The sequence below is a fragment of the Capricornis sumatraensis genome, unplaced genomic scaffold, assembly GCF_032405125.1.
Source record: "Capricornis sumatraensis isolate serow.1 unplaced genomic scaffold, serow.2 scaffold13, whole genome shotgun sequence".
In the NCBI taxonomy this organism is placed as follows: Eukaryota; Metazoa; Chordata; class Mammalia; order Artiodactyla; family Bovidae; genus Capricornis; species Capricornis sumatraensis.
Genome location: NW_027184624.1, coordinates 2,069,769 through 2,095,428, shown reverse-complemented (window position 1 = coordinate 2,095,428; position 25,660 = coordinate 2,069,769). Strand labels below are relative to the sequence as shown.

Sequence of the window (25,660 nt, the reverse complement as noted above, 5' to 3'; positions counted from 1 at the left end):
GTGCCTCTGGCCTATTTATCTGTGCCTCCATTTTGTTTTGAAGATTTTGAATGATCTTTACTATCATTACTCTGAATTCTCTTTCAGGTAGACTACCTATTTCCTCCTCATTGTTTGGTCTTGTGTTTTTTTTTTTTTTTACCATATTCCTTTATTTGCTGCATATTTCTTGTCTTTTCATTTTGTTTAATTTACTATATTTGGAACCTCCTTTCTGCAGGCTGGAAGGTCATCAGTTCAGTTCAGTTCAGTCACTTAGTCAACTGTGTCCGACTCTTTGTGATCCCTTGGACTGCAGCATGCCAGGCTTCCCTGTCCATCACCAACTCCCAGAGCTTGCTCGAACTAATGCCTGTCGAGTCAGTGATGCCATCCAACCATCTCATCCTCTGTCATCCCCTTCTCCTCCTGCATTCAATCTTCCCCAGCATCAGGGTCTTTTCCAATGAGTCAGTTCTTCACATCAAATGGCCAAAGTATTGGAGCTTCAGCTTCAGCACCAGTCCTATGGAACTAGGATACGATAGTCCTATCAGAACTATGTAGCTATTGAAGGTCCTAAGTAAGTAAGGTAAAGTTGCTCAGTCTTGTCTGACTCTTTGTGACCCCATGGACTGTAGCCTACCAGGCTCCTCCATCCATGGGATTCTCGAGGCAAGAGTACTGGAGTGGGTTGCCATTTCCTTCTCCAGGGAATCTTCCCAACCCAGGGATTGAACCTGGGTCTCCCGCATTCCAGGCAGACGCTTTAACCTCTGAGCCACCAGGGAAGCCCATTGAAGGTCCTAGCTCCTCTTAATTGTGAAGTCTGTGGTGCAGTTGAACTAGCGCCTTTTAAAGGTTTCCTGGTTGGGGAAGGGAGTGGGCTTGTGCCTGTGTTTTGGTGGATGGAGCTGAATCTAGTCACTGTGTAGGGCAGTGCTGTGTCGTGTAATGTGTTTTGGGGTATCTGTGGGTTTGGTATGACTTTTGGCAGTCTGCCTACCAATGTGGAGGTTTGTGCTCCTGCTTTGCTGAAGGATTGGCATGGGGTGTCCTGCACTGGAGCTTACTGGCTCTTGGCTGGAGCTTGGTCTCATCTATTACATGGTCCTGGAGTTGAGTCTCCTACCTCTGGGATTCAGGCCCAACCTCTTAGAGTAATATCAAGACTTCTCAGGCAATACAGCACAGAAGAGAAAACTCCCATATTAATGGTGAAACAACTCAACAGCCAAGAACACCTAGAGAGATTCACAGGCTTATATAGAGAACAGAAGAAGAAAAGGAGAAGAAGGGATGAGAAGGTGACTAGGAAGAGTGAAAAGAGAAGAGAGCAATCAAGGCAATAATCAAACCCTTAAGTGAAAAATTTGACTCTCAAAGGTACAAAATTGAATACAAAAGATTGAAAATAAAAAATAAGAAACCTAGAAAAAACAGACTCTCAAAAATACAAAAAAAAAAAAAACATTGAATAGAAAATATATAGAATTTATTTTTAAAATAATGTATTTTAAAGATAAAAGTAAGTTATAAAAATAAAATTAAAGAAATAATAAAGAACCCTATTAGATAATATGAGAAAAAAAGGGAGGACAGTATTTTAAAAATAAAAAAATATGGGTGGGGAGTATATATAGAGTGGTAGTGAGAGGGACGTCTGAGTGATTCCTCTGTTTTCCTGCTCCAGTATTATTGCCTATTCAGAAAGTCTTCCAATATATCTAGGAAGCTCTCTGGACCTGTTATGGGCAGTGTGGAGTCAGTTCAGACTCAGTTCTTCCCTTGCTCCAGCTTGTAATTTCTCTTAAAGTCTACATTTGACTCTAAAGTGCATAGCCTCAGATTAATTGTGGGAATTTAAACTGCTGCACTTGTCACTGTTCTTTCTTTTGCTCATGCTTTTGCTTTGATTTTTGCCCCAACTCTCCTTGAAAGTCTCTTTCCAGTGTCTGATCTCTGCCCTGACATAGGAGATAAAAGTGGCTTCTTCTTCGGGCTCACTTGCTCAGTTGCCCTGTAGAGAGGGAGGAATACTGAAAATACCCTGGAGTGTGTGGGGAGTGCTTGCTGTGGCTGGGCCACATGGAGGTTCACCTCAGCCTGAGGTGAGTTATGTGTTTCCAAAGAGGAGTTGGACCCAGACTGTGACACTTTTGACAGTGCTAAGCCGCTAAAAATCCCAGGAAGACGTAGGTAGCAATCCATGGATTTTCATAGCTTGGCAGTAGTCACCATCTCTTGAGCTGACTGTACTGGCACCTTGCCTTCTGCTGCTGACAATCATGTGCCTGCTTCCCAGACTGTCTCTGGGGCCACAGACCATAGCCAGCTTGCCCCGTTTTGGTAGTCACTAGAGTATGGTCCTTCGTTCTGTGGGCATAAGCAGACTTAGAGTACTGTGCTAGGGCCTTCCCATGGAATGTTCTTTTGTTTCTCTGGTGGCCCAATGGATTTTCCTGTTTTTTTTTTTTTTTCCATATTATCTTCATAGCAGTTAGCCCCAGTCCTCTCCCTGAGGACCAGCCCCTGAAGCCTAAGCCTCCACACCCAGCCCCCACTCGCTGCAGGTGAATGTGAGTATGTGAGCCAATTTCTTAGCTGGAAATTGCTGTTTGGCACAATCTCTGTAGTGAATTTTCTCTGCTTTGCCTCGTGCTTTCCTCTGAGGATCCAAAGTTCCCTGCTGATCCCACCTGTGAGGGGGTTTCTTATTGTTTAGAAATTCTCCTACTTTGTGACTTCCTCGCTGGGACAAGGGTCCCCATTCTGAAATCCTTTGTCTCCCCTTTTGTCTTTATCTTTTGTTCTACTTCATTCCGAGGAGATTGGTTTGCCCTTCTGGACTTCTGGGGTCCTCTGACAGTGTTCAGAAGATATCATGTGGGAATTGTTCCACATACAGATGATTTTTGGTATATTTGTGGGGGAGAAGGTGGTGTCATCTTATTCCTCCACCATTCTGAAGCCATCTCCCTCCATTGTATACTCTTGCCTCCGTTGTCAAAGATAAGGTACCCATAGGTGAGTGAGTTTATCTCTGGACTTTCTGCCTTATTCCATTGGTCTATATTCCTGCTTTTTTTTCTTTTACCAGCACCCATACTGCCTTGATAACTTTAGCTTTGTAGTATATTCTGAAGTCAGAAAGATTTATTCTTTCAGCTCCATTTTTCTTTCTCAAGATTGCTTTGGCTATTCAGGGTCTTTTGTGTTTCCATACACAATGTGAAAATTTTTCTTCTTGCTCTCTGAAAAATGCCATTGGTAATTTGATAGGGGTTATTAATGTGAAGAACTGACTCATTTGAAAAGACCCTGATGCTGGAAAAGATTGAGGGTGGGAAAAGAAGGGGATGGCAGAGGATGAGATCATTGGATGGCATCACCCACTCAATGGACATGAATTTGAGTAGGCTCTGGGAGTTGGTGATGGACAGGGAAGCCTGGTATGCTGCAGTCCATGGGGTTGCAAAGAGTTGGACACAACTGAGCTACTGGACTGAAATGAACTGAACTGATGTTCCTACTGGCATTTTCCAAATTGTTTGTAGTTTGATTTTGTAGATATTTTTCTTCTCTTGTATATCATGACTATATAAGTCAATTTAACATTTGTTGTAATGCTGGTTTGGTGGTAGTAAATCCTTAACTTTTGCTTATTTGAAAAGCTTTTGATTTCTCCATCAATTTTGAATGAGGTCCTTAGTCAGGTAGAGTAATCTTGGTTGTAGATTTTTACCTTTCAGTACTTTAAATATATCCTGCTATTCCCTTCTGGCCTGCAGAGTTTCTGCTGAAAGATCAGCTTTTAAACGCAAGGCCTTTCCCTTGTATGCTACGTGTTGCTTTTCCCTTGCTTCTTTTAATATTCTTTCTTTGTGTTTAATCTTTGTTAACTTGATTAGTAGGAGTCTTGGTGTGTTTCTCCTTGGGTTTATCCTGTATGGGACTCTTTGCACCTCTTGGACTTGATCGACTATTTCCTTTTCCATGTTGGGGAAATTTTCAGCTATAATCTCTTCAAAATTTTTCTCATACCCTTGCTTTTTTCTCTTCTGGGACTCCTATAATTCGAATGTTGGTGCATTTGATGTTGTCCCCAAGGTCTCTGAGATTGTCTTCAGTTCTTTTCATTCTTTTTACTTTATTCTCCTCTTCAGAAGTTATTTCCACTGACTCCTTCTTTTATGTTCCAGGTCACTGATTCATTCTTCTACTTCAGGTATTCTGCTATTGATTCTTTGTAGAGTATCCTTAATTTCAGTAATTGTATTGTATTTGTTCTTTAATTGCCCTAGGTGTTTCTTAATTGATTCTTGCATTTTCTCCATTCTGCTTTCAATGTTTTGATCATCTTTATTATCATTATTCTGAATTCTTTTTCAGGTAGTTTTCCTATTTCCTCTTCATTTATTTGGACTTCTATGTTTCTAGTTTGTTCCTTTATTTGTGCAGTATTTCTCTACCTTTTCATTATATTTGTAAACTTATTGTGTTTGAGGTCTCCTTTATCCAGGCCTCAAGGTTGAATTCTTTGTTCCTTTTGATTTCTGCCCTGCTAAGGTTGGTGCAGTTGTTTGTGTAAGCTTAGTATGGGGTGAGATTTATGCTGAGTTTTGTTTGTTTGCTTGTTTATCCTCTGATGGGCAAGGCTGAATATGGTGGTAATCCTGTCTGTCGATGATTCAGTTACATTGCTGTTTTGTTTGTTGTTGTTTGGATGAGGTGTCCTGCATAGGGTGCTCCTGGTGGTTGGGGAATGCCAGGTCTTGTATTCAAGTGGTTTCCTTTGTGGGAGTTTTCACTATTTGATACTTCCCCCTACGGTTAGATCTCTGGTAGTCTAGGGTCTTGGAGTCAGTGATCCCACTTCAAACGCTCAGGACTTGATCTCTGGTCAGGAATGAGGATTCCACAAGTGGTCTGTTATGATATTAAGTGAGATTAAAACAAATACCCATAAACGAGAAACCAAAGATGAACCCCAGACGAATGACAGTTACAAAATCAGGCAACTTATAATTAAAATAATGGAATATACACATATACATAAATATCCATAAGCAAAATCAAAACTGTCCAATAAAGTACAAGCGATTGACCCAGAGAACAAAGGAAGCCAAAAATTATATCTACCAGTTATGAACAAAACTAACTGAAGCACAAGCTGGAAAGCAAAGCTAAAGCAAGGTGCCAAGTGGCACCTTTTTCAGGTAGTTTCAAGTGGGTACCAAGTGCCAATAGCACCGTTGCCAAGTGCCAATGAAAACAAAACTAGCAAATATGTTGAGAAGAAAGGAGAGAAAGGAAAGAAAGAATAGATATGCAAAGCTACAGAGAGGTAGATAAAGAAGATTTATATACATTAAAGATTAACTGCAAGGGGAGAACAGTAGGAAAAACAAAGAAAGGAATAAATGTAGAAAAATAATAATAGGTCTATAAAAATTATAATTAAAAAGAAAAAAGAAAAGAAAAAAGGGAAGGGGAATGAAAAAAAAAAAAAAGGAGAACTCCACAGAACTGCAAAAGCCCCACATAGAGGAAAGTTTTATAGCGACAATAAAAAGTGTGATTGAGGAAAAAAAAAAAAACTCAAAAGCTTAATTAGACTTCATAGTGGCAATAAAACCGACAACTGCAACAGAGGGAGTAAAAAAAGAGAAAATAAGAATCCAAGAAACTACAGAACAAGTCAAAACAAGAATAAAATAAATGTTTTTCTTGAGTCACTGTTGTCAGGATCCTTCTCTCGCTGGGAGTCACAGTCCACGTCGTCTCCCTAGGATGCCCTCCAACACCGTACTGATATTTGGACCTACTGTTGGGTCGGCTTGGATTCTAGTCTGGTCCTACTCCTGTGTATTCTTGCCTCCAGTGTCCATAGCTATCAGAACTAGTGCATGTGCTCTTGTGGGAGTGCTCAATGTCCTTTTATATATTCTGTAGACACACAGTCTGCCTAGTTGATTGTGCAGGCTTAATCTGCAGCTTGTACAGCTGGTGGCAAGGTTTTGGGTTTTCTTCCTTTGCTGCACTACCCCTGAGTTTCGATTGTGGTTTTATTTCTACCTCTGCATGTGGGCTGTCCACTGGGGTTTGCTCCTGAGGCTGTCGTGGAGCACTTGGGCCTGCCCCAGTGAGGGCCAGGTTCAGAGGTGGTGCAGCTCCTTGGGTCACAGAGGTTCTGGCAGCACCAGGTACTCAAGGGAATGGGCCATGAAGGGAGTAGGAAATATAGTGCTCTAGAAGGGTATGGCAGCCAGTATTTGCCAACATACGCCAGTATTCTTGCCTGGAGAACCTCCCTGATAGAGATGCCTGGCAGGCCGCAGTCCACAGAGTCACAAAGAGTTGGACATGACCAAAGCAACCCCACAGCAACATTTTTTTGCCTGTGGCAGCTCTGTCCCTGTGAGGGTTGAGTGTGAAGATGGTGTAGCTGCTTGGGTCATGAGGACCCTGGAGGTACTGAAAGGTTGTTGTTGAATCACTCAAAGACACCAGGATTCTTGGCCCCCGGAGGAGAAGAATTCAATCCGGGGCCAGAGACGAGGCTTGATCACTCAGAGATTTTGTGTAATAAAGTTTTATTAAAGCATAAAGGAGATAGAGAAAGCTTCTGACATAGGCATCAGAAGGGGGCAGAAAGAGTACCCCCCTGCTAGTCTTCAGCTGGATGTTGTATAGTCACTAGCAGTCTGTTAATGAAAGAAAAGAATGTCTTAAAACTCAGAATGACACCAGGCCCCTCACCCATAAGATGCATTTTGGGATAATCTTGGCACCAAATGGTTCATCCTGGGCCATAAAATGATTAACTCGAATCTTGAAGAAGGGCAGATCACCATACAAATAGTTCCATTTACATAGATTAGAGGAACAGTATCTGAGTATAACATACTGGTTTGTCAAGTAGGTTCTGAGCCAAGAGGCGGAACCAACTTGAAAACAGTTTGGGGTAAATGCATAGTACATTCAGAGAAGGCAATGGGACCCCACTCCAATACTCCTGCCTGGAAAATCCCATGGACGGAGAAGCCTGGAAGGCTGCAGTCCATGTGGTCGCTGAGGGTCGGACACGACTGAGCAACTTCACTTTCACTTTTCACTTTCATGCATTGGAGAAGGAAATGGCAACCCACTCCAGTGTTCTTGCCTGGAGAATCCCAGGGACGGGGGAGCCTGGTGGGCTGCTGTCTATGGGGTCACACAGAGTTGGACACGACTGAAGTGACTTAGCAGCAGCAGCATAGTACATTAGCATAGCTTAAGACAAACATTTCCATAAGAAAAGGGCATTGGTTATCTTTAGGTTTGAGAATAGTTAACTTCAGGTGAAACCAGGTGTCATTATGCCAACACAGTATTTTACGAGAAACCTCCTTTTAAATTTGTATAGAGAAGGAAAAAATATCGCTGGTATGTTTCCGGCTGCCGCTTAAGAGAGATAAAAATGTCTGACACTTGCAGGCTATTTCCTCCGTTTGGAGACCCCTGACCTTCCTGCCTGTTACCCTCTCAGTACCAAGCATGCAGGGACACAGACCGCCTCAGCCACAGGAGTTATGGCCCTATCACAGTCTTTTTTTCTGAGCCTCTGGTCACTGGCGATCAGAAGGCCTCTTTGGCTAGTCTTTCTCCACAGCTCCGCCTGTGCAGGCACTTCGAGGGCTCTCTTGCCTGGGGTCCTTCTCTGCTGTTCATCATGTCAGGCACATAGAGGGGCCCCTCTGGCTGACTTCCTACTCTGTAGATCAGTGCCTCAGGTACCTAAAGGGGCTCCCTGGGTGGGGTCCTACTCTGTAGTTCAGTGTGTCAGGTGTTTGATGGGCCAATCTCTCTATCGTTCAGCCACCGGGTGCTGGCATGTGGGAAGAGAGAGGTTATGGTGATGGCTCCACCCCATACACGTGATTCAGCAGTATCACCTTGCTTCCATGGCTGCCTGGCTTTCCTCCACAGGCATTTCCCACCACAATCTCTTTCCTCATGTCCCGTTGGTCTGGCTCTCTGCAGTCAATAGCATCCCTCACCCTGGGATTGTTCCACAATCCCTAAGCTCCAGCTCCCAGCCACTGCACCTTCTAGGGGACCTGCATCCCTGTCCAGGCTATGTATAATTGTGGCAAGGTCTGTCTAATTCTCATTCCATTTAGGCTGCCACAGATTAGCTGTTTTAGCCTTAAATGTTTCTCCTCTGACTCAGACAATTGCCCCAATGTAGGGATCTGACCCCCTCCTTCAGTCCCCCAATCCTCTGAGGGCAGGTCCAGTTCTAGCAACGCTCCTGTTTTTCCCCCTAGTCCCTTCATCCTACCGAGTTTTGCTTGGTTCTGTATATTCTTTCCCGCTGATCAGGTACTCCTGTTCGCTCTCAGCTGGTGTTCTTCCTGCATGCACTTTTGTGTCTGAACGCGCATTCCTGATGTATCCGTGGAGAGAGATGTACTCCATGTCCACCTACTCCTCCGCCATCTTGTTCTCTTGTTGGAATATTTTTGATTACAATTTTGATTTCCTTGCTTGTGATTGGTCTGTTCAGATTATGTATTTATTCCTGGTTCATTTTTGGAATGTTATACTTTTCCAAGAATTTGTCCATTTCTTCCAAGTTGTCCATTTTACTGGCATATAGTTGCTCATAGTTGTCTCTTATGATCTTTTGTATTTCTGTGTTGTCTGTTGTGATTCTTCCATTTTCATTTCTAATTTTATTGATCTGATTCTTCTCCTTTTTTTCCTTGATGAGTCAGGCTAATGGTTTGTCTATTTTATTTCTATTCTCAAAGAAGCAGCTTTTAGTTTTGTAGATCTTTGCTATAGTCTCCTTTGTTTCTTTTTCACTTATTTCTGCACTGATTTTTATGATTTCTTTCCTTCTACTAACTTTGAGGTTTTTCTGTTCTTCCTTCTCTAGTGGCTTTAAGTGTAAAGTTAGGTTGGTCATTTAATGTTTCTCTTATTTCTTGAGGTAGGCTTGTATTGCTATAAAGCTCTCTCTTAGCATTGCTCTTACTGAATCCCATTGGTTTTGGGTTATTTTGTTTTCATTTTCACTTGTTTCTATGCATATTTTGATTTCTTCTGTGATCTGTTGGTTGTTCAGAAGCATGTTGCTTAGTCTCCAAATGTATGTGTTTTTTACAGTTTTCCCCCTGTAGTTGATATCTAATCTTACTGCATTGTGATTAGAAAAGATGCTTGAAATGATTTAATTTTTTTTTTTTTAATTTACTAGGGCTAGATTTAATGTTCTGTGTGCATTTGAGAAAAAGGTGCAACCCATTGTTTTTGGCTGAAATGCCCTATAGATATTAATTAGGTCTAACTGGTCCACTGTACTAATTAAAGCTTGTGTTTCTTTGCTAATTTTCTGTTCGGTTGATCTATCCATTGGTGTGAGTGTGGTATTGAAGTCCCCCACTATTATTGTTACTGTTAATTTCCCCTTTCGTACTTGTTAGCATTTGCATTACATATTGGGCTTCCCTTGTAGCTCAGCTGGTAAAGAATCTGCCTGCAATGAAGGAGACGTGGGTTCAGTCCTTGGGTTGGGAAGATCCCCTGGAGAAGGGAAAGGCTACCCATTTCAGTGCTCTGGCCTAGAGAATTACATTGACTATATAGTCCATGGGGTCACAAAGAGTCAGGCATGACTGAGCCACTTTCATTTCACTACATATTGAGGCGCTCCTATGTTGGGTGCATATATGTTGTTAATTGTTGCATCTTCTTTGATTGTTTCCTTGATTATTATGTGGTGTCCTACTTTGGCTCTTGTCATGGTCATTTCAAAGTCTATTTTATCTGATATGAATATTGTATTCCTGCTTTCTTTTTGTCTCTATTTACATGAAATATCCTTTCTTTGCCCCTCCCTTTCAGTTTGTATGTGTCCCTAGGTTTAAGGTGGGTCACTTGTAGAGAGCATATAGAGGGGTCTTTTTTTGTATCCATTTGGTCAGAATTTGTCTTTTGGTTGGAGCATTTAACCCATTTACACTTAAGGTAATTATTGATAAATATGAGAGTCCCTTGGACTGCAAGGAGATCCAACCAGTCCATTCTAAAGGAGATCAGTCCTGGGTGTTCTTTGGAAGGAATGATGTGAAAGCTGAAACTCCAGTACTTTGGCCATCTCATGTGAAGAGCTGACTCACTGGAAAAGACTCTGATGCTGGGAGGGATTTGGGACAGGAGGAAAAGGGGACGACAGAGGATGAGATGGCTGGATGGCATCACTGACTCGATGGACGTGAGTTTGAGTGAACTCCAGGAGTTGGTGATGGACAGGGAGGCCTGGCGTGCTGCAATTCATGGGGTCTCAAAGAATTGGACACGACTGAGCAACTGAACTGAACTGAACTGAACTGAATGAACCCATTACCATTTAGTCTGTTGCTTTGGATTCATTTTTATAACCCTTTTCTGTGTTTCCTGTCTAGAGAAGATCCTTTAGCATTTGTTGAAGAGCTGGTTTGGTAGTGCTGAATTCTCTCAGCTTTTGCTTGTCTGTAAAGCTTTTGATTTCTCCTTCATATCTGGATGAGATCCTTGCTAGTTATAGTAATCTTGGTTTTAGGTTTTTCTCTTTCATCACTTCATGTATGTCTTGCTATTCCCTTCTGGCTTGAAGAATTTCTATTGAAAGATCAGCTGTTATCCTTATGAGGATCCCCTTGTGTATTGTTTGTTGCTTTCCCCTTGTTGCTTTTAATAATTGCCCTTTGTGTTTAATTTTTGTTAGATAGATTAATATGTGTCTTGGGGTGTGTCACCTTGGGTTTATCCTGTTTGGGACTCTCTCGGTTTATTGGACTTGGGTGGCTATTTCCTTCCCCATTTTAGGGAAGTTTTTGATAATTATCTCCTCCAGTATTTTCTTATGCCCTTTCTTTTTGTCTTCTTTTTCTGGGACACCTATGTTTCAAATGTTGGGGAGTTTAAAATTGTCCCAGAGGTATGTGAGATTGTCTTCATTTTTTTTTTTTTACTATTTTTTTCTTCTCTGCTTCATTTCCACCATTCTATCTTCCACCTCACTTATCCTCTCTTTTGCCTCAGTTATTCTACTGTTGGCTCTCTCCAGAGTGTTTTTAATCTCAGTTATTTCATTGTTCATTATTGATTGACTCTTCTTTACTTCTTCTAGGTCCTTGAATCTTCTCAATCCTTCTTTTAGGTCCATTTCTTGCATCTTCTCAATCATGGTCTCTAGTCTATTTATCTGTAACTCCATTTTATTTTCAGGACTTTGGGTCATCTTTACTATCATTATTCTGAATTATTTTTCAAGTGGACTCCCTATCTCCTCCTATTTTGTTTGGTTTGGTGGGTTTGAACCATGAACTTCCAGATGTTCAAGCTGGTTTTAGAAAAGACAGAGGAACCAGAGATCAAACTGCTAACATTCGCTGGATCATGGAAAAAGCAAGAGAGTTCCAGAAAAACATCTATTTCTGCTTTATTGACTATGCCAAAACCTTTGGCTGTGTGGATCACAATAAACTGTGGAAAATTCTGAAAGAGACGGGAATACCAGGCCACCTGACCTGCCTCTTGAGAAACCTGTATGCAGGTCAGGACGCAACAGTTAGAACTGGACATGGAACAATAGACTGGTTCCAAATAGGAAAAGGAGTACATCAAGGCTGTATATTGTCACTCTGTTTATTTAACTTACATGCAGAGTACATCATGGCAACCCACTCCAGTACTCTTGCCTGGAAAATCCTGTGGACAGAGGAGCCTGGTAGACTGCAGTCCATGGGATTGCTAAGAGTCGGACACGACTGAGCGACTTCACTTTCACTTTTCACTTTCCTGCATTGGAAAAGGAAATGGCAACTCACTCCAGTGTTCTTGCCTGGAGAATCCCAGGGATGGTGGAGCCTGGTGGGCTGCCGTCTATAGCATCGCACAGAGTTGGACACAACTGAAGCAACTTAGCAGCAGAGTACATGATGAGAAATGCTGGGCTGGATGAAGCACAAGCTGGAATCAAGTCTTCTGGGAGAAATATCAATAACTTCAGATATGCAGATGACACCATCCTTATGGCACAAAGTGCAGAACTAAAGAGCCTATTGATGAAAGTAAAAGAGGAGAGTGAAAGAGTAGGCTTAAAGCTCAACATTCAGAAAACTAAGATCATGGCATCTGGTCCCATCACTTCATGGCAAATAGATGGGGAAACAGTGGCTGACTTTATTTTGGGGGGTTCCAAAATCACTGTAGACGGTGATTGCAGCCATGAAATTAAAAGACGCTTACTCCTTGGAAGGAAAGTTATGACCAACCTGGACAGCATATTAAAAAGCAGAGACATTACTTTGTCAACAAAGGTCTGTCTAGTCAAGGCTATGGTTTTTCCAGTAGTCATATATGGATATGAGAATTTGACTATAAAGAAAGCTGAGCACCGAAGAATTGATGCTTTTGAACTGTGGTGTTGGAGAAGACTCTTGAGAGTCCCTTGGATTGCAAGGAGATCCAACCAGTCTATCTTAAAGGGAAATCAGTCCTGGGTGTTCATTGGAAGGATTGATGTTGAAGCTGAAACTCCAATATTTTGGCCACCTGATGTGAAGAGCTGACTCATTTGAAAAGACTCTGATGTTGGGAAAGATTGAAGGCAGGAGGAGAAGGGGATGACAGAGGTTGAGATGGTTAGATGGCATCACCTACTCAATGGACATGAGTTTGGGTAAACTCCAGGACTTAGTGATGGACAGGGAGGCCCGGTGTGCTGTGGTTCATGGGGTTGCAAAGAGTTGGACACGACTGAGTGACTGAACAGAACTGAACTGAACTATCATGTTCCTTCAGCTGCTGGATATTTCTCTGCCTTTTCATTTTGATTAGATTGCTGTGTTTGGGGTGTCCTTTCTACAGGCTAGAAGGTTGTGGTTCCTCTTAATTGTGGACTCTGCCTCTTATGGTCGGGGTTGAACCAGTGGCTTCTCAAGGTTTCCTTGGGGGAACTTGTGTCTGTGTTCTTGTGGGTGGAGCTGGATGTCTTCTCCCTGGAGTGCAGTGAAGTATCCAGTAGTGACTTTCAGTTGTATACGGGTTTGGTATGGCTTTAGGCAGCCCATCTTTTAATATTCAGGGTTGTGTTCCTGTTTTACTGGAGAATTAGCATGGTGTGTCTTTCATTGGAACTTGCTGTCTCTTGGGAGGAGCTTGGTTTCAGTGTAGGTATGGGGACTTTTGGGTGGGCTCTTGTCTATTAATGCTCCCTAGAGACAGGAGTTGTCTGATGTTCTTAAGTTCTGGAGTTGAGCCTCTTGCCTCTGGGCTTTGGTCCTCCTCTTACAGTAGCCTTGAGACTTCTCCATCCATACAGCACTGAAGATAAAACCCCTAGGTTAACGGTGAAAGAACTCTGCACAACAAGGAACACCCAGAGAGATTCATAGAGAAGAGAAGAGGGAGGGGGAGACAGAGGTGACCAGGAAAAGAAAACGGAGTGTCAAAAGGGAAGAGAACAATCAAGTCAGTAATCAAATCCCTATGTGAAAAGGGATACTGAAGATTAGATTCTTAAACGTACAAAATTGATAACCAATATCAAAAAGCAAAGATTAAACACCTAGAATAGAGGTTAGACTCTCAAAAATATAATATAAAAATACAAGACAAAATTGGTCACAAAGATTAATAAAAATATATGGAATTTTTTTAAAAAAAATAAGGTTATTTTTTAAGAAAGGTAATCAGTTCTATTCAGTCGCTCAGTTGTGTCTGACTCTTTGTGACCTCATGGACTGCAGCATGCTAGGCTTTCTTGTCTGTCACCAGCTCCTGGAGCTTACTCAAATTTAGGTCCATGAAGTCAGTGATGCCCTCCAACCATCTCATCCTCTGTTTTCCTCTTCTGCTCCCGCTTTCAATATTTCCCAGCATCAGGGTCTTTTCCAATGAGTCAGTTCTTTGCATCAGGTGGCCAAAGAATTGGAATTTCAGCTTGAGCATCAGTCCTTCTAATGAATATTCAGGACTGATTTCCTATAGGATAGACTGGTTGGATCTCCTTGCAATAGTAGGTTATAAACATGAAAGTTAAAGGCGTAATAAAGCATTAAAATTTTAAAAAAATTAAAAAGTGATAATAGTAAAAATATACCTAGGAATTTCTCTGGAGCTGTTGTGGGAAGTGTGGGGTCAGTTCAGTGGCAGATAGTCCCTTGTTCTGGCTTGTACTTGTTCTAAAGTTCTATAGTTGCCCCTTAAATGCATAATCCCAGCATTAACTGCAGGGTTTTAATCTGTTGCACCTGTCACTTCCAGGGGGGTTCACTCTTCTTTGTTTATTTTGGATTCCTCTGTTTGGAAGTATCTTCAGTGTCTAATTTCTGCCCTGACAAGAGAAGGCACATGTGGCCACTTATTTAGGCTCACTTGTTCAGTTGTGCTGTGAAGATGGACTCTGCAAACAAACACCGCTGGCATGTGTGGGGAGTGGTCACACTGGATGGACTACAGTGGGTTTGCCACAGCCCAAGGCGGTGTGTACTTCCCAGGTCCACCCTGCTCAGGCTCCAGGGTGCTCTGCAAGGGTACCATCCCAAGTGAGCCCTGAGTTTTGTGCATTTCCCAGGTTTAAGCCATTCAGGTTCTTAGGTGCTCCACAAGGGCACAGATCCAGATGGGCTGGGCAATTTTCACCCTTCCCAGGCCCAAGCTGCTCAGGCAACTGGGTGCTTGATGAGCACACTGTCCCAGGTGGGCTGTGGAGTCTTATGCACCTTCCCATTCTTGGCTCCTCAGTTTCCCAGGTGTGTCATGAGGGCACAGCCCCAGATGTGGTGTGTATCTCCTCTGAGGAGCTGCTAAGGCTGTGATATTCCTGGCAGATGTGAACCTTCCAGGATCCCAGGAAGACGTGCTTAGCAACTGGCAGCCTGCTCACAGTTTGGTGGAAAATGCAGTCTCTGGGGCTGAGACTGGAGCAGCCTCTTGCCTTCTGGCTCTGGCTACTGCACTTCTGCCTCTCTGCCTCTAGGGAGAGAGGACCCTAAATGGTAGCTGGCTCACTCTCCTTTGGCATTTGCTAGGGCACAGTCTTTGTTCTGTGAGCATGTGGTGTTAGAGCCTTTTGCCAGAAAGGTCCTTTTTCTTTTTTTGTCTCTCTGGTGACCCTATGGTTTGGGTTGTTATCTCACATTAGCCCCACCAGATTGTCCTCAGGGCATTCAAGCCTGGTCCTTACCCTAAAGACCAATGATGCAGCCCACGCCTCTCTGCCCAGCCCTCACTCACTGCTGGTGGATGCAAGTGTCTGAGCTGCTTCTCCACTGGTAGTAGCAGTTAGGCACATACTATGTGGTTATTTTATTTTATTTTTCCACTTATGTAGCCCTCTGAGATTCCCAGTGTCCCCACTGACATGCCTGTGAGAGGGTTTCCTATTGCATGGAAACGTCTCCTTCATGACTCCCTCCCCAGGATAAACCCTCTATCCCTAAATCCTTTGTCTCTATTTTCATCTTTTATATTTTGTCCTGCCTCCTTTCGAGGCAACTGGGCTGTCTTTCTGGGTGCCTGGTGTCCTCTGACAGTGTTCAGAAGTTGTTTTATGGAAGTTGCTCTGTATTCAAATGATCTTTTGATGAATTTGTAGGGGAGAAAGTATCTCCCTGTCCTATTCCTTCACCATTATGGGGTCGCCCTTCATCAGGGTCTTTTCTAATCAATCAGCTCTATGCATCAGGTAACCAAAGTATTGGAGCTTCAGCTTCAGTATCAGTCCTTCCAATGACATTCAGGATTGGTTATTTTTGATTTCTTGCGGTCCAAGAGACTCTCTAGAGTTTTCTCCAACACCACAGACCAAAAGCATCTGTTCTTTGGTACTCAGCCTTCTTTATTGTCCAACTCTCACAACCATACATGACTACTGGGAAAACCATAGATTTGATTACATGGACCTTTGTCAGCAAAGTAATGTCTCTGCTTTTTAATACACTGTCTAGGTTGGTCATAGTTTTTCTTTCAAGGAGCAAGCATCTTTTAATTTCATGACTGCAGTCACCATCTACAGTGATTTTGGAGCACAAGAAAATAGTCACTGTTTCCACTGTCTCCCCATCTATTTGCTGTGAAGTGATGGGACTGGATGCCATGATCTTCATTTTTGACTGTTGAGTTTTACGCCAGTTTTTTCACTCTCCTCTTTCACCTTCATCAAGAGGCTCTTTAGTTCCTTTTCGCTTTCTGCCATAACGGTGGTGTCATCTGCATATCTGAGGTTATTTCCATTTCTCCTGGCAATCTTGATTCAAGCGTGTGCTTCATCCAGCCCAACATTCCACATGATGTACTCTGCATATAAGTTAAATAAGCAGGGTGACAATATATAGCCTGACATACTCCTTTTGCAATTTGGAACTAGTCCGTTTTTCCATGTTTGGTTCTAATTGTTGCTTCTTGAACTGCATACAGGTTTCTCAGGAGTCAGGTAAAGTGGTCTGGTATTCCCATCTCTTTAAGAATTTTCCACAATTTGCTGTGATCCACACAGTCAAAGGTTTTTGTGTAGTCAATGAAGCAGATGTAGATGTATTTCTTGAATTTTCTTGCTTTTTCTATGGTCCAATGGATGTTGACAATTTGATCTCTGGTTCCTCTGCCTTTTCTATATCCAGCTTGAACATCAGGAACATCTTGAATATTGTTATTTCATGTACTATAGAAGTCTAGTTTGGAGAATTTTGAGCACTACTTTGCTAGCATGTGAAATGAATGCGATTGTGCAATAGTTTGAACATTCTTTGGCATTGCCTTTCTTTTGGATTGGAATGAAAACAGACCTTTCCAGTCCTGTAGCCATTGCTGAGTTTTCCATATTTGCTGGCTGCAGCACTTTCACAGCATCATCTTTTAGGATTTGAAATAGCTCAGCTGGAATTCCATCACCTCCAGTAGCTTTGTTTGTAGTGATGCTAAGGCCCAATTGACTTTGCACTCCAAGATGTCTGGCTCTAGGTTAGTGACCACACTATAGTGGTTATCCAGATCATTAAGATATTTTTGTGTGATTCTTCAGTTATTCCTGCCATATTTTCTTACTATCTTTTGCTTCTGTTAGGTCCATACTGTTTCTATTTTTCACTTTCCCCATCTTTGCATGAAATGTTTCCTTGGTATCTCTAATTTTCTTGAAGAAATGTCTAGTCTTTCTTATTCTATTTTTACAGTTTTAGATAAATCACCTAACCCTTTCAGTCCTGGTTTCTTCCTTTATGCAACAAAGAGACAAGTCTAGGTATTTTCTAATCTTACATTTGTTGCTAATATCACATACATTTCTGATTATTAATCTCAACCACGCAAAGGATAAAGCTTGTAACTGAGCCTGTTTCTTAACCCTGTGCCCCCTCAAGATTTGGGCACACTAATATTTAGACAGAGGAGCACACATCTTTCATTTTTTTTCTGATCAATTCAAAAAGAAACCACTGATGTTTTACAAGAGGGAAAGAATATTGATTTTATTTATTTTTATTTTTTAACTGAAGAATGAAGGCAAATAATAATAAAATTGCAGGGTAATAATCTATGCTGGCATAAACATTTAAGACCAGTAAAGGAAATCATCAGATTCTATGTCATTTATACATAAAATTTGCAGAGCAAACAGTTATCCTTTCAAAGATTTTAATTTATACACCAAAATGAACAATTAAAGATTGCATAATTATATAACATTGCTATTGATAGATATGTGAATATATATATATATATATTTCTTTTCTATAAAATAATTTCATGCTTATAAAAGTCACCCTTAGTCAACTTGGGACAAAGAGAACAACACATAGTAGAAATAAACTGAGTAATAAATAGGATATAAGTAAGGAAAATATTATAAAGCAGGTACACTGTTGACACAAAAGAGAAAATAAACATACTTTTTTATTACCTAAAGGAAATTCACAATCATTTTCAGGAATTCTTTAAGAATTTAAGGCCATTTGTTCTAGAGAAATGCTTTAATTTAGATACAACTGTCATTCTTGTCACAAAACTGTAATCCTCTTAAAAATTGTACATGCAAAAGCTCTTTACAATTTTAAATTGTGTACTATCAGATTAGAACATAGGAGCAGGTTTTTTTCCCACAAATGTGTTGAGTATTAAGTCACGCAGTTGTATATATTTAATCGGGAATTTCACAAAAAACTGCTCGCCTGTACATGCTTTGTGGCAACTTGGAAAGGAATACAAATCAAAAGAGCCAGTATCTCTTTGAATTAAAATAATATCTAAGCAAGGTATAATGGAAAAAAGTGTTTAAAACATCTGCTGCACAGTTAAATATTCTGAATTTTAGTCTTTCTATACAGTATTGCAATATAAAGACATTACTTTTTACACAAAGTATTTTCTGTGCATTTACAGTATACAATGTTTGACTTTTTATTATTTCTACTTATCATTACGAAACATAAACAAACTGCAGTTTAAATTTAGAACCCAAACTTGATGAAAAAGTGCATATTCTTTCAGGATAGACATCTGCTAAGTGTAAATTCCCATACTTGACAAATAGCATAGAGAAACTGTTTACTAAACAGATGTAGCTTCATAAGACAACTCACTGGGAAATGTGAACTTATTTTTACTTTCCCTTCTTTGCAATTGCATTTGATCAGACAGTCATTCAAAGATATTGCTCTTGTGACTATAGCTATTGCAATTTAGAAGACAAAGGATTCAATGTTCAAAATTTGTATTCTTAAGAATAGTTATAAAAGTATTTTAATTTAAAAAATAGTAACATGTAAACATTGATACAGAGAGACTGCTTTCCTATACACATTGCAGTCTAAGACAATATCTGAGTTAAAAACATAGGTTGTGCTTTTTCTCAACAATTCACTGGAAATTAGCTGTTTCTGTCCAAAAACTTTAAGATTCATACAAGACATCATATTTTGCATCAAGCATATAAACAATTTTTCTGTTGCTCATGCAACAACCATATTTACAGTTTTGGTTTAGGAAGATAATAAATTTTGGATAAAAAATGGCATACTAATCAATTCTGCTGAAACCAAACTTAGATGAATATATTATTCCCTGGTTCATTATAGAGCACCAGGAGAAAAGCATGGACTCAGCAGTTCTAACCAAAGTGTAGTTACATTAGCATTTTGGAACAGAGTTATATTTGAGTCTGTAACACATGTGTAGATGGGGTGTATGGAGGAGGTGCAGGTGATGGCTTGATTCCTCTGGCCCTCATGTAGGAGAGAAACTGCTCAGGGATCTCCGCTAGGACATCTTTAGCTAATCTAGCCATGCTCAGAATGTGGTTTCCACTTCTGTCAATATAATCTCTGAATGGCACAAACTAAAACAGAGTTGAAAGTATGTTATTTAACAGAGCTTACCATGCTATTTGAATAAATAAAAAAATAGACACAAAACCAACATATATAAACTTTTGGTTGTAGGAGAATCAGAGAAGCTGGAGTAATGGCAAGAGGCATAATAATTACTATGAATTTAAAGAGATTTGATTCATTATAAATAGCTCTAACAGTGACCACACCTTTCTTGTAATTTTTCTAAAATGAGATGTAATTGTTATTTATGTTTTTTCCCCACAATAACTCTTGTCTCCTGGTCCTGATACACCCATCATGTTGCTACATGCATTATACAGTTCTGAGTTCTACACCTAACCTGACTCCAATTGAAAAGAGCACTATTCTCCTCAGGTTCAGTTTCTTCTCAAATGAAGTTAATGCATGCTTAACTCAGCTTTCGGTGTCGAAATATTACTCAATTCAGGGTTAAAAAATAGTGCAAATTGCTAAAGATTCCTGAACACATGTTAAGTATTTTAAATTATATTAGCAGACCATCAAATCACATGGAAATGAATGAAAAATTTATACAGTTCACATTAGTATGAACCTGCAATATGCTTGATTTTTATATTATTTGAAAAGGCAAACAATAAACAATTGGAAAACTTCAGCATAGATTTTGGTATACTTCTTATTGATGTATACCAAATATCAAAATTATTTTTACAGTACAAAAAAAGATTGCTCTCTCTTTATATAAACAATCATGTGAGAATTTGTATCAGTGAATACTCTGACAATAGATTGCTTGATTCTGTTCTCTGTTATAAAGGTTACTTAAAAAAAATACTGTGCTGTTTGAGAGCAGTAATTCAGTTTTGCCTTAGAGACATGATGATTCTTGAAAGCAACTTGAGAACTGGTAATGTTGTGATAGTTTGGGCATGCAGTAATTTTAGGTTTTGGAGAAAAGGCACAGTGAAGACATTTCAGGAGGTTGAACAACTTTTAAATATAATGTTTTGAAGTTTAAATTAAATCATTTTTTCCCCAGAGAATCAGGGAGTGAGCACACTCTCATTTCATACATAACTACTTTAAGTTTATTTTGAGAAATCTACTTTTGACTTAAACAGTTACTCAAGATGTGCTTTCAGAAAACAACTGTTATTAGGGAGCAGACTTTAAATCAGTCAGATACTTGTGATAGATAAAGCAAGTTAAAATGTTAAATTGAATAGCAAATGTAATACCATTTATATAGTGAAAGCAATATCTTTTAAGGAAGATCAGAAAACTACTTCTTTCTTTTTAATATAAGGCATAATACAGACAGAAGCATACTTATGTGATCATAATTTTACCCTGTTATGAACCAAGAGGAAAACAGCACAACTTTTAGAAATGTGATAGAAGGTGACAAATGTTTCTCTTATTTTAAAGGTATCTAAGTAAGGATAAGAAAGATACTGACACAGTAAATATAATCTTCAGTTGAGAAAAGAAAGAGGCATATATGAATGTTTGTAAAGTCATTATCTAATTTGGACAGGATGACATTTTTAACAAAAAAGCAAAGAGGTACAAAGTTAGGTTTATTTTCTCTCTGACACTATAAGGTGAATACAGTGAAGGACTGATGAGAAAAAATATCTAAATTCTGCTATTGTTTATTTCATTCTTATTTTAAAAGGCATATTATTTAAAAAATAAACATTTAGTAATGGTTTGGTTGCCTGTGTGCATGTAAGTCACTTCAGTTGTGTCTGACTTTTTGCAACCTTATGGATTGTAGCCCACCAGGCTTCTCTGCCCATGGGATTTTCCAGGCAAGAATACTGGAGTGGATTTCTATGACCTCCTCTAGGACATCTTTTTGACTTAGGGATGTAACCTGTGTCTCTTATGTTTCCTGCGCTGGCAGGCAGGTTCTTTACCACTAGCAATACCTGGGAAGCATATATCTATATCTATTTTATGGGGGATCAGTTTTTTAACAATCTATAGCTAATACCTATATTTCAGGGAAATGGCAACACTCTGGAAAATAGTTTATTCTTCTCTAGGGCAGAGGGAGAACTTACTTGCTTGTGTCTTTCCTTTATCTCAACTTTGCTCTTATATTTACTTTTATTTTGGTTTTGACTTTTTTCCTAGACCATGTGTGAAGTTGTTTAGTCTTTTCTTACTCTTTGCGACCCCATGGACTGTAGCCTATCATGTTCCTCCATCCATGGGATTTTCCAGACAAGAATACTGGAGTGGGTTGCCATTTCCTTCTCCAGGAGATCTTCCCGACCCAGGGATTGAAGCCGGGTCTCCCACATTGTAGGCAGACGCTTTACCATCTGAGCCACCAGGGAAGCTCTTCCTAGACCATGGAAGCTAAATTTAGTAATCTTTTTATTCCCTCAATTCACAAACTCTGGAATTAGACTCCCCAAGTGCAGAGGCTGGTCCTGCTGCTTATTAGCTGCGTGATCTTGGGCAAGTGATTTTCTAATGTCATTCAGTTTCCTCTTCTATAAAATGAAGATAATAATAATAATAATAATAATAATACCTTCTTCATCTGGTTGTTATATTAAAAAAATCAACAAATAAGTGCTTAAAACAGTTTTAAGCTCATAATATGTATGTGTGATAGCCATTATTATTACTATTCATTAATTTATACATTTATATATGCAATATAAATATTGCACTATTTTCTTTCTAGTCTTTTGTTTACACTCATATAAAACTTTATAAGAAACATTTTCTTATCAAGTTTTTCTCTCTTTCAAATTTAGGTACTAGAGTACCATAATCTAAAAAATGTAATTACTGATCTATTTGTTATTAAAACATCCTGTTTTTTCCACTTTTTCAGCAAATGTGGTAAGATGTGTCACATTTTTATTGAAGTAAATATGTTTATTTTTAAAAATGTTATGACACTCTGGAATGTCAAAACTAAGATTCAAAATCATTGTTTGCACAATACATACAGTTCTACTTATCCTTAAAACATGTTTATAAATAATGGGTAAGAAAGAAATCTTAGTTTTCAACAAAGAAGGGAGGTATATATCTCATTTAATTTATGTTTACTAAATGTGGGCACAGATTCTGATATGTCCCTTGAGTATGGACCTTGCCCCTGAGTTAAGAGTCCCTGTGATATTATCAACAGGAGTATGCCTCATCCCATATGTGTGTTGGGAGTGGAGAAAAAGATGGCTGAGAATGTTCTACTCACTAACCTAAATTATTTCATCCTTTCCAAAGGAACATTCAACTCTTCAGTAAGTCAAGAAGCACTTCCCTAAGTTAGACATGAAAATGACAAGTGACTCTGTTTCCTTTACCTCCTATCAATGTTGAACCTCACACTATTCATGACAAAACTATACTCTCTTTCTTCCTGGACTATTGTTCATATACTTCTACAGTAACAATTTCCCACTCAATTTATCAGATCCTTCTGTTTATTGTCCCTTTTAATCACTTATTTCTGATCACTATACCTAGGGACCTCCTGTTCAAAATAACACCTACACACTTATGAATGTATGTTGGTCACTGACTAGTACCATAAATTAACTTGGACCCTTAAACTGTTTAGGTTAGAGGAACAAATCAATTTTTACTTTGAACGAATTTATCACATTCATATGAAGAATACCAATAAATGCATTCTATTCAGTGGAAATATACCATATCCTTGACACTCTGCATCTTTATTTTATACTTAGATCCAGAATAAGGAAAATGTTCTACAGAGTTGCTCTAACAGCTAACTTTGCCTATTTGTGAAAAAAGTTTGAATCAGTTTGGGCAAATGAGCTTTTAATTGCAGTTCTGTTCAATTTATTTGTTCCTATTTTGCAGAGCTCCATTAGAGCATTTCATGTCTAAGCCTTCAAGGTTATTATTTACCTTTTAATGGAAGATATGATTTAAATATATTTTTTAAGGGAATGATAGGCTGGATAGCAGCTGAATGAAGCCAGGATAAATGATACTGCATTATATTCAATGGCCAATTCATAGCATAAGCAAGCAAACAAATACATGGAAAACCTTTACATATATTGCTTTAGAAAATAACTCACTTAAGTTTTATAATAACAATAGAATCTCATCCTGCATGCTGTTTATATTATAGCCATATGAGAGTGAACCTTGAGACAATGAATATAATCACACATAAGACTGACAACAATGTCATATGTCAAGGTACAGCTAGCTGCTAGGACACAATGATATAAAAATGCCTTCCCACTGGACTATGCTAATATACTGTCAATAATAACTGATACTGATATTAATTTTTTGAGCAACTGGCAGTTGGGAGGCTTTCTGCTGAGTGATTTAGTACAATATCTATTTAGTTCTTATAAGCATATTATGAACTTACAAAGAAGAAAATAAAAACTTTAAGTTTAATTAACTTACCCCAAGATCAGATAGTTGTATGTATCAGAGATATTGATTAAATTCAAATTGATCTCTTATACATTAACTACTACAGTGATATGAAAAGGGGAATAGATCTTTCTAATCTTAATTATAATTTGGCCTTTTAGGAGAGTGGATGCATTGTAACAGAAAAGATTTTGGAATCAGAACTCTGCCGACTTTTTGGATCTACGGACTTGTGACCTAAATAATTTTTCACAAGTTGGTTAACGTTCCATCTTGGGCTTCAGCGTCCTAATTTATAAACATTAAAAGGCAAAGTGGCCAGTATTTTGAGGAAGATATAAAATAATATGTTAATAAAGTGAAAGAATGGGGAAATTTATTCAAGTGTTAAGAGGGAGAGCTTTGTAAAAGGCTGTGTACACTGGGAAATTTCAAAATGCCGGGTTTCAATCAGCCCAATGAGGGGGAAGAGTATTCCAGGTAAAATGACAAAAGAAAATAAGAGCAGAACTACAGAAATGGGTGATGCAAAGACAGTTAATTGTCCTATTGGCCTGGGCAAAGTGGGCATGTGTGTTTGCTTGTGTTTGTGTATAGCTAAAAAGGAAGATTAGAGTCAAGCCATGTATCATCTTAAATGCTATGTTTAGGTTTTAGAATAAAAGATATATAAAGTACTTGTTAAATATTTTATAATAAGAAATTTCAAGATTACGATGTGACTCTACTTCTTACTGGGCTTTCCAGGTAGCTCAGATGGTAACAAATTTGCCTACGATGCAGGAGAACTGGGTTTGATCTCTGGGTTGGGAAGATCCGCTGACAAAAGATACTCCAGTATCCCTGCGTGGAGAGTTCCATGCACAGAGGAGCCTGGGGGACTGGAGTCAATGGCATCGCAAATAGCTGGACACAACTGAGCGACTACCACTTTCATTTCACTACTTCTTACTAGCTATGTGAGTATGGACAAGAAAGATAAAACTTCATTTTTTAAAAAAATAAAATATGATAACCAAAGTACTTGTCTCATAAGGTCAAGGGGAAGTAATATTATAGCTCTTAGCCTGCCTAGCATATGAAGGACTTAATAAATGATTAAATATTATTATTATATAAACAAGATGGATGCCACTTAAGATTTGACATGAAGGAAAGGGTCAATTTTTGTTCTGATTGCAAAGAAGGGCAATGCAAAAAAATGTTCCAACTACCACACAATTGCATTCATTTCACATAGTGGGAAGGTAATGGTCAAAATCCTTTAAACTAGGGTTCAAACAGTATGTGAACCGAGAATTTCCAGATGTACAAGCTGGATTTAAAAAAGACAGAGGAACCAGAGATTGAAAACATCTGTTGGATCATAGAAAAAGTAAGGGAATTCCAGAAACAACATCTACTCCTGCTTCATTGACTATGCTAAAGCCTCTGACTGTGCGGATCACAAAAAACTGTGGAAAATTTTTAAATTTGGAAATACTAGACCACCTTATCTGCCTCCTGAGAAACCTGTATGCAGGTCAAGAAGCAACAGTTAGACCTGGATATGGAACAATGGCCTGGTTCCAAATTGGGAAGAGAATACATCAAGGTTGTATAATGTCATCTGGCTTATGTAACTTATATGCAGAGTACATCATACAGAATGCCAGGTTGGATAAATCACAAGCTGGAATCAAGGTTGCTGGGAGAAATAGCAATAACCTCAGAAATGCAGATGACACCACCCTTATGGCAGAAAGTGAAGAGGAATGAAAAGAGCCTCTTGATGAAGATGAAAGAGAGTGAAAAACCTGGCTTAAAACTCAACATTCAGAAAACTAAGACCATGGCATCTGGTCCCATCACTTCATGGCAAATAGATGGGGAATAAGTGGCGACAGTGACTGATTTTATTTTCTTGGGCTCCAAAATCAGTGTGGATGGTGACTATAACC

At 39.3% G+C, this 25,660-nt stretch overlaps 1 protein-coding gene and 1 non-coding gene across 2 annotated transcripts in view; both read right to left on the bottom strand.

Moving 5' to 3' along the window:
* Window positions 1–698: 698 nt before the first annotated feature.
* Window positions 699–770, bottom strand: TRNAS-GGA (transfer RNA serine (anticodon GGA)). Its single transcript has one exon. It is a non-coding gene; the product is annotated as a tRNA-Ser (tRNA).
* An 18,389-nt stretch (window positions 771–19,159) lies between these two features.
* LOC138072379 (copine-8-like) overlaps window positions 19,160–25,660 on the bottom strand; it is a 28,215-nt gene continuing 21,714 nt past the window's right edge. The window contains exon 6 of the mRNA XM_068963473.1: window positions 19,160–19,348. Coding sequence (XP_068819574.1) covers window positions 19,160–19,348 — 189 coding nt within the window. The remainder of the gene's footprint in view (window positions 19,349–25,660) is intronic.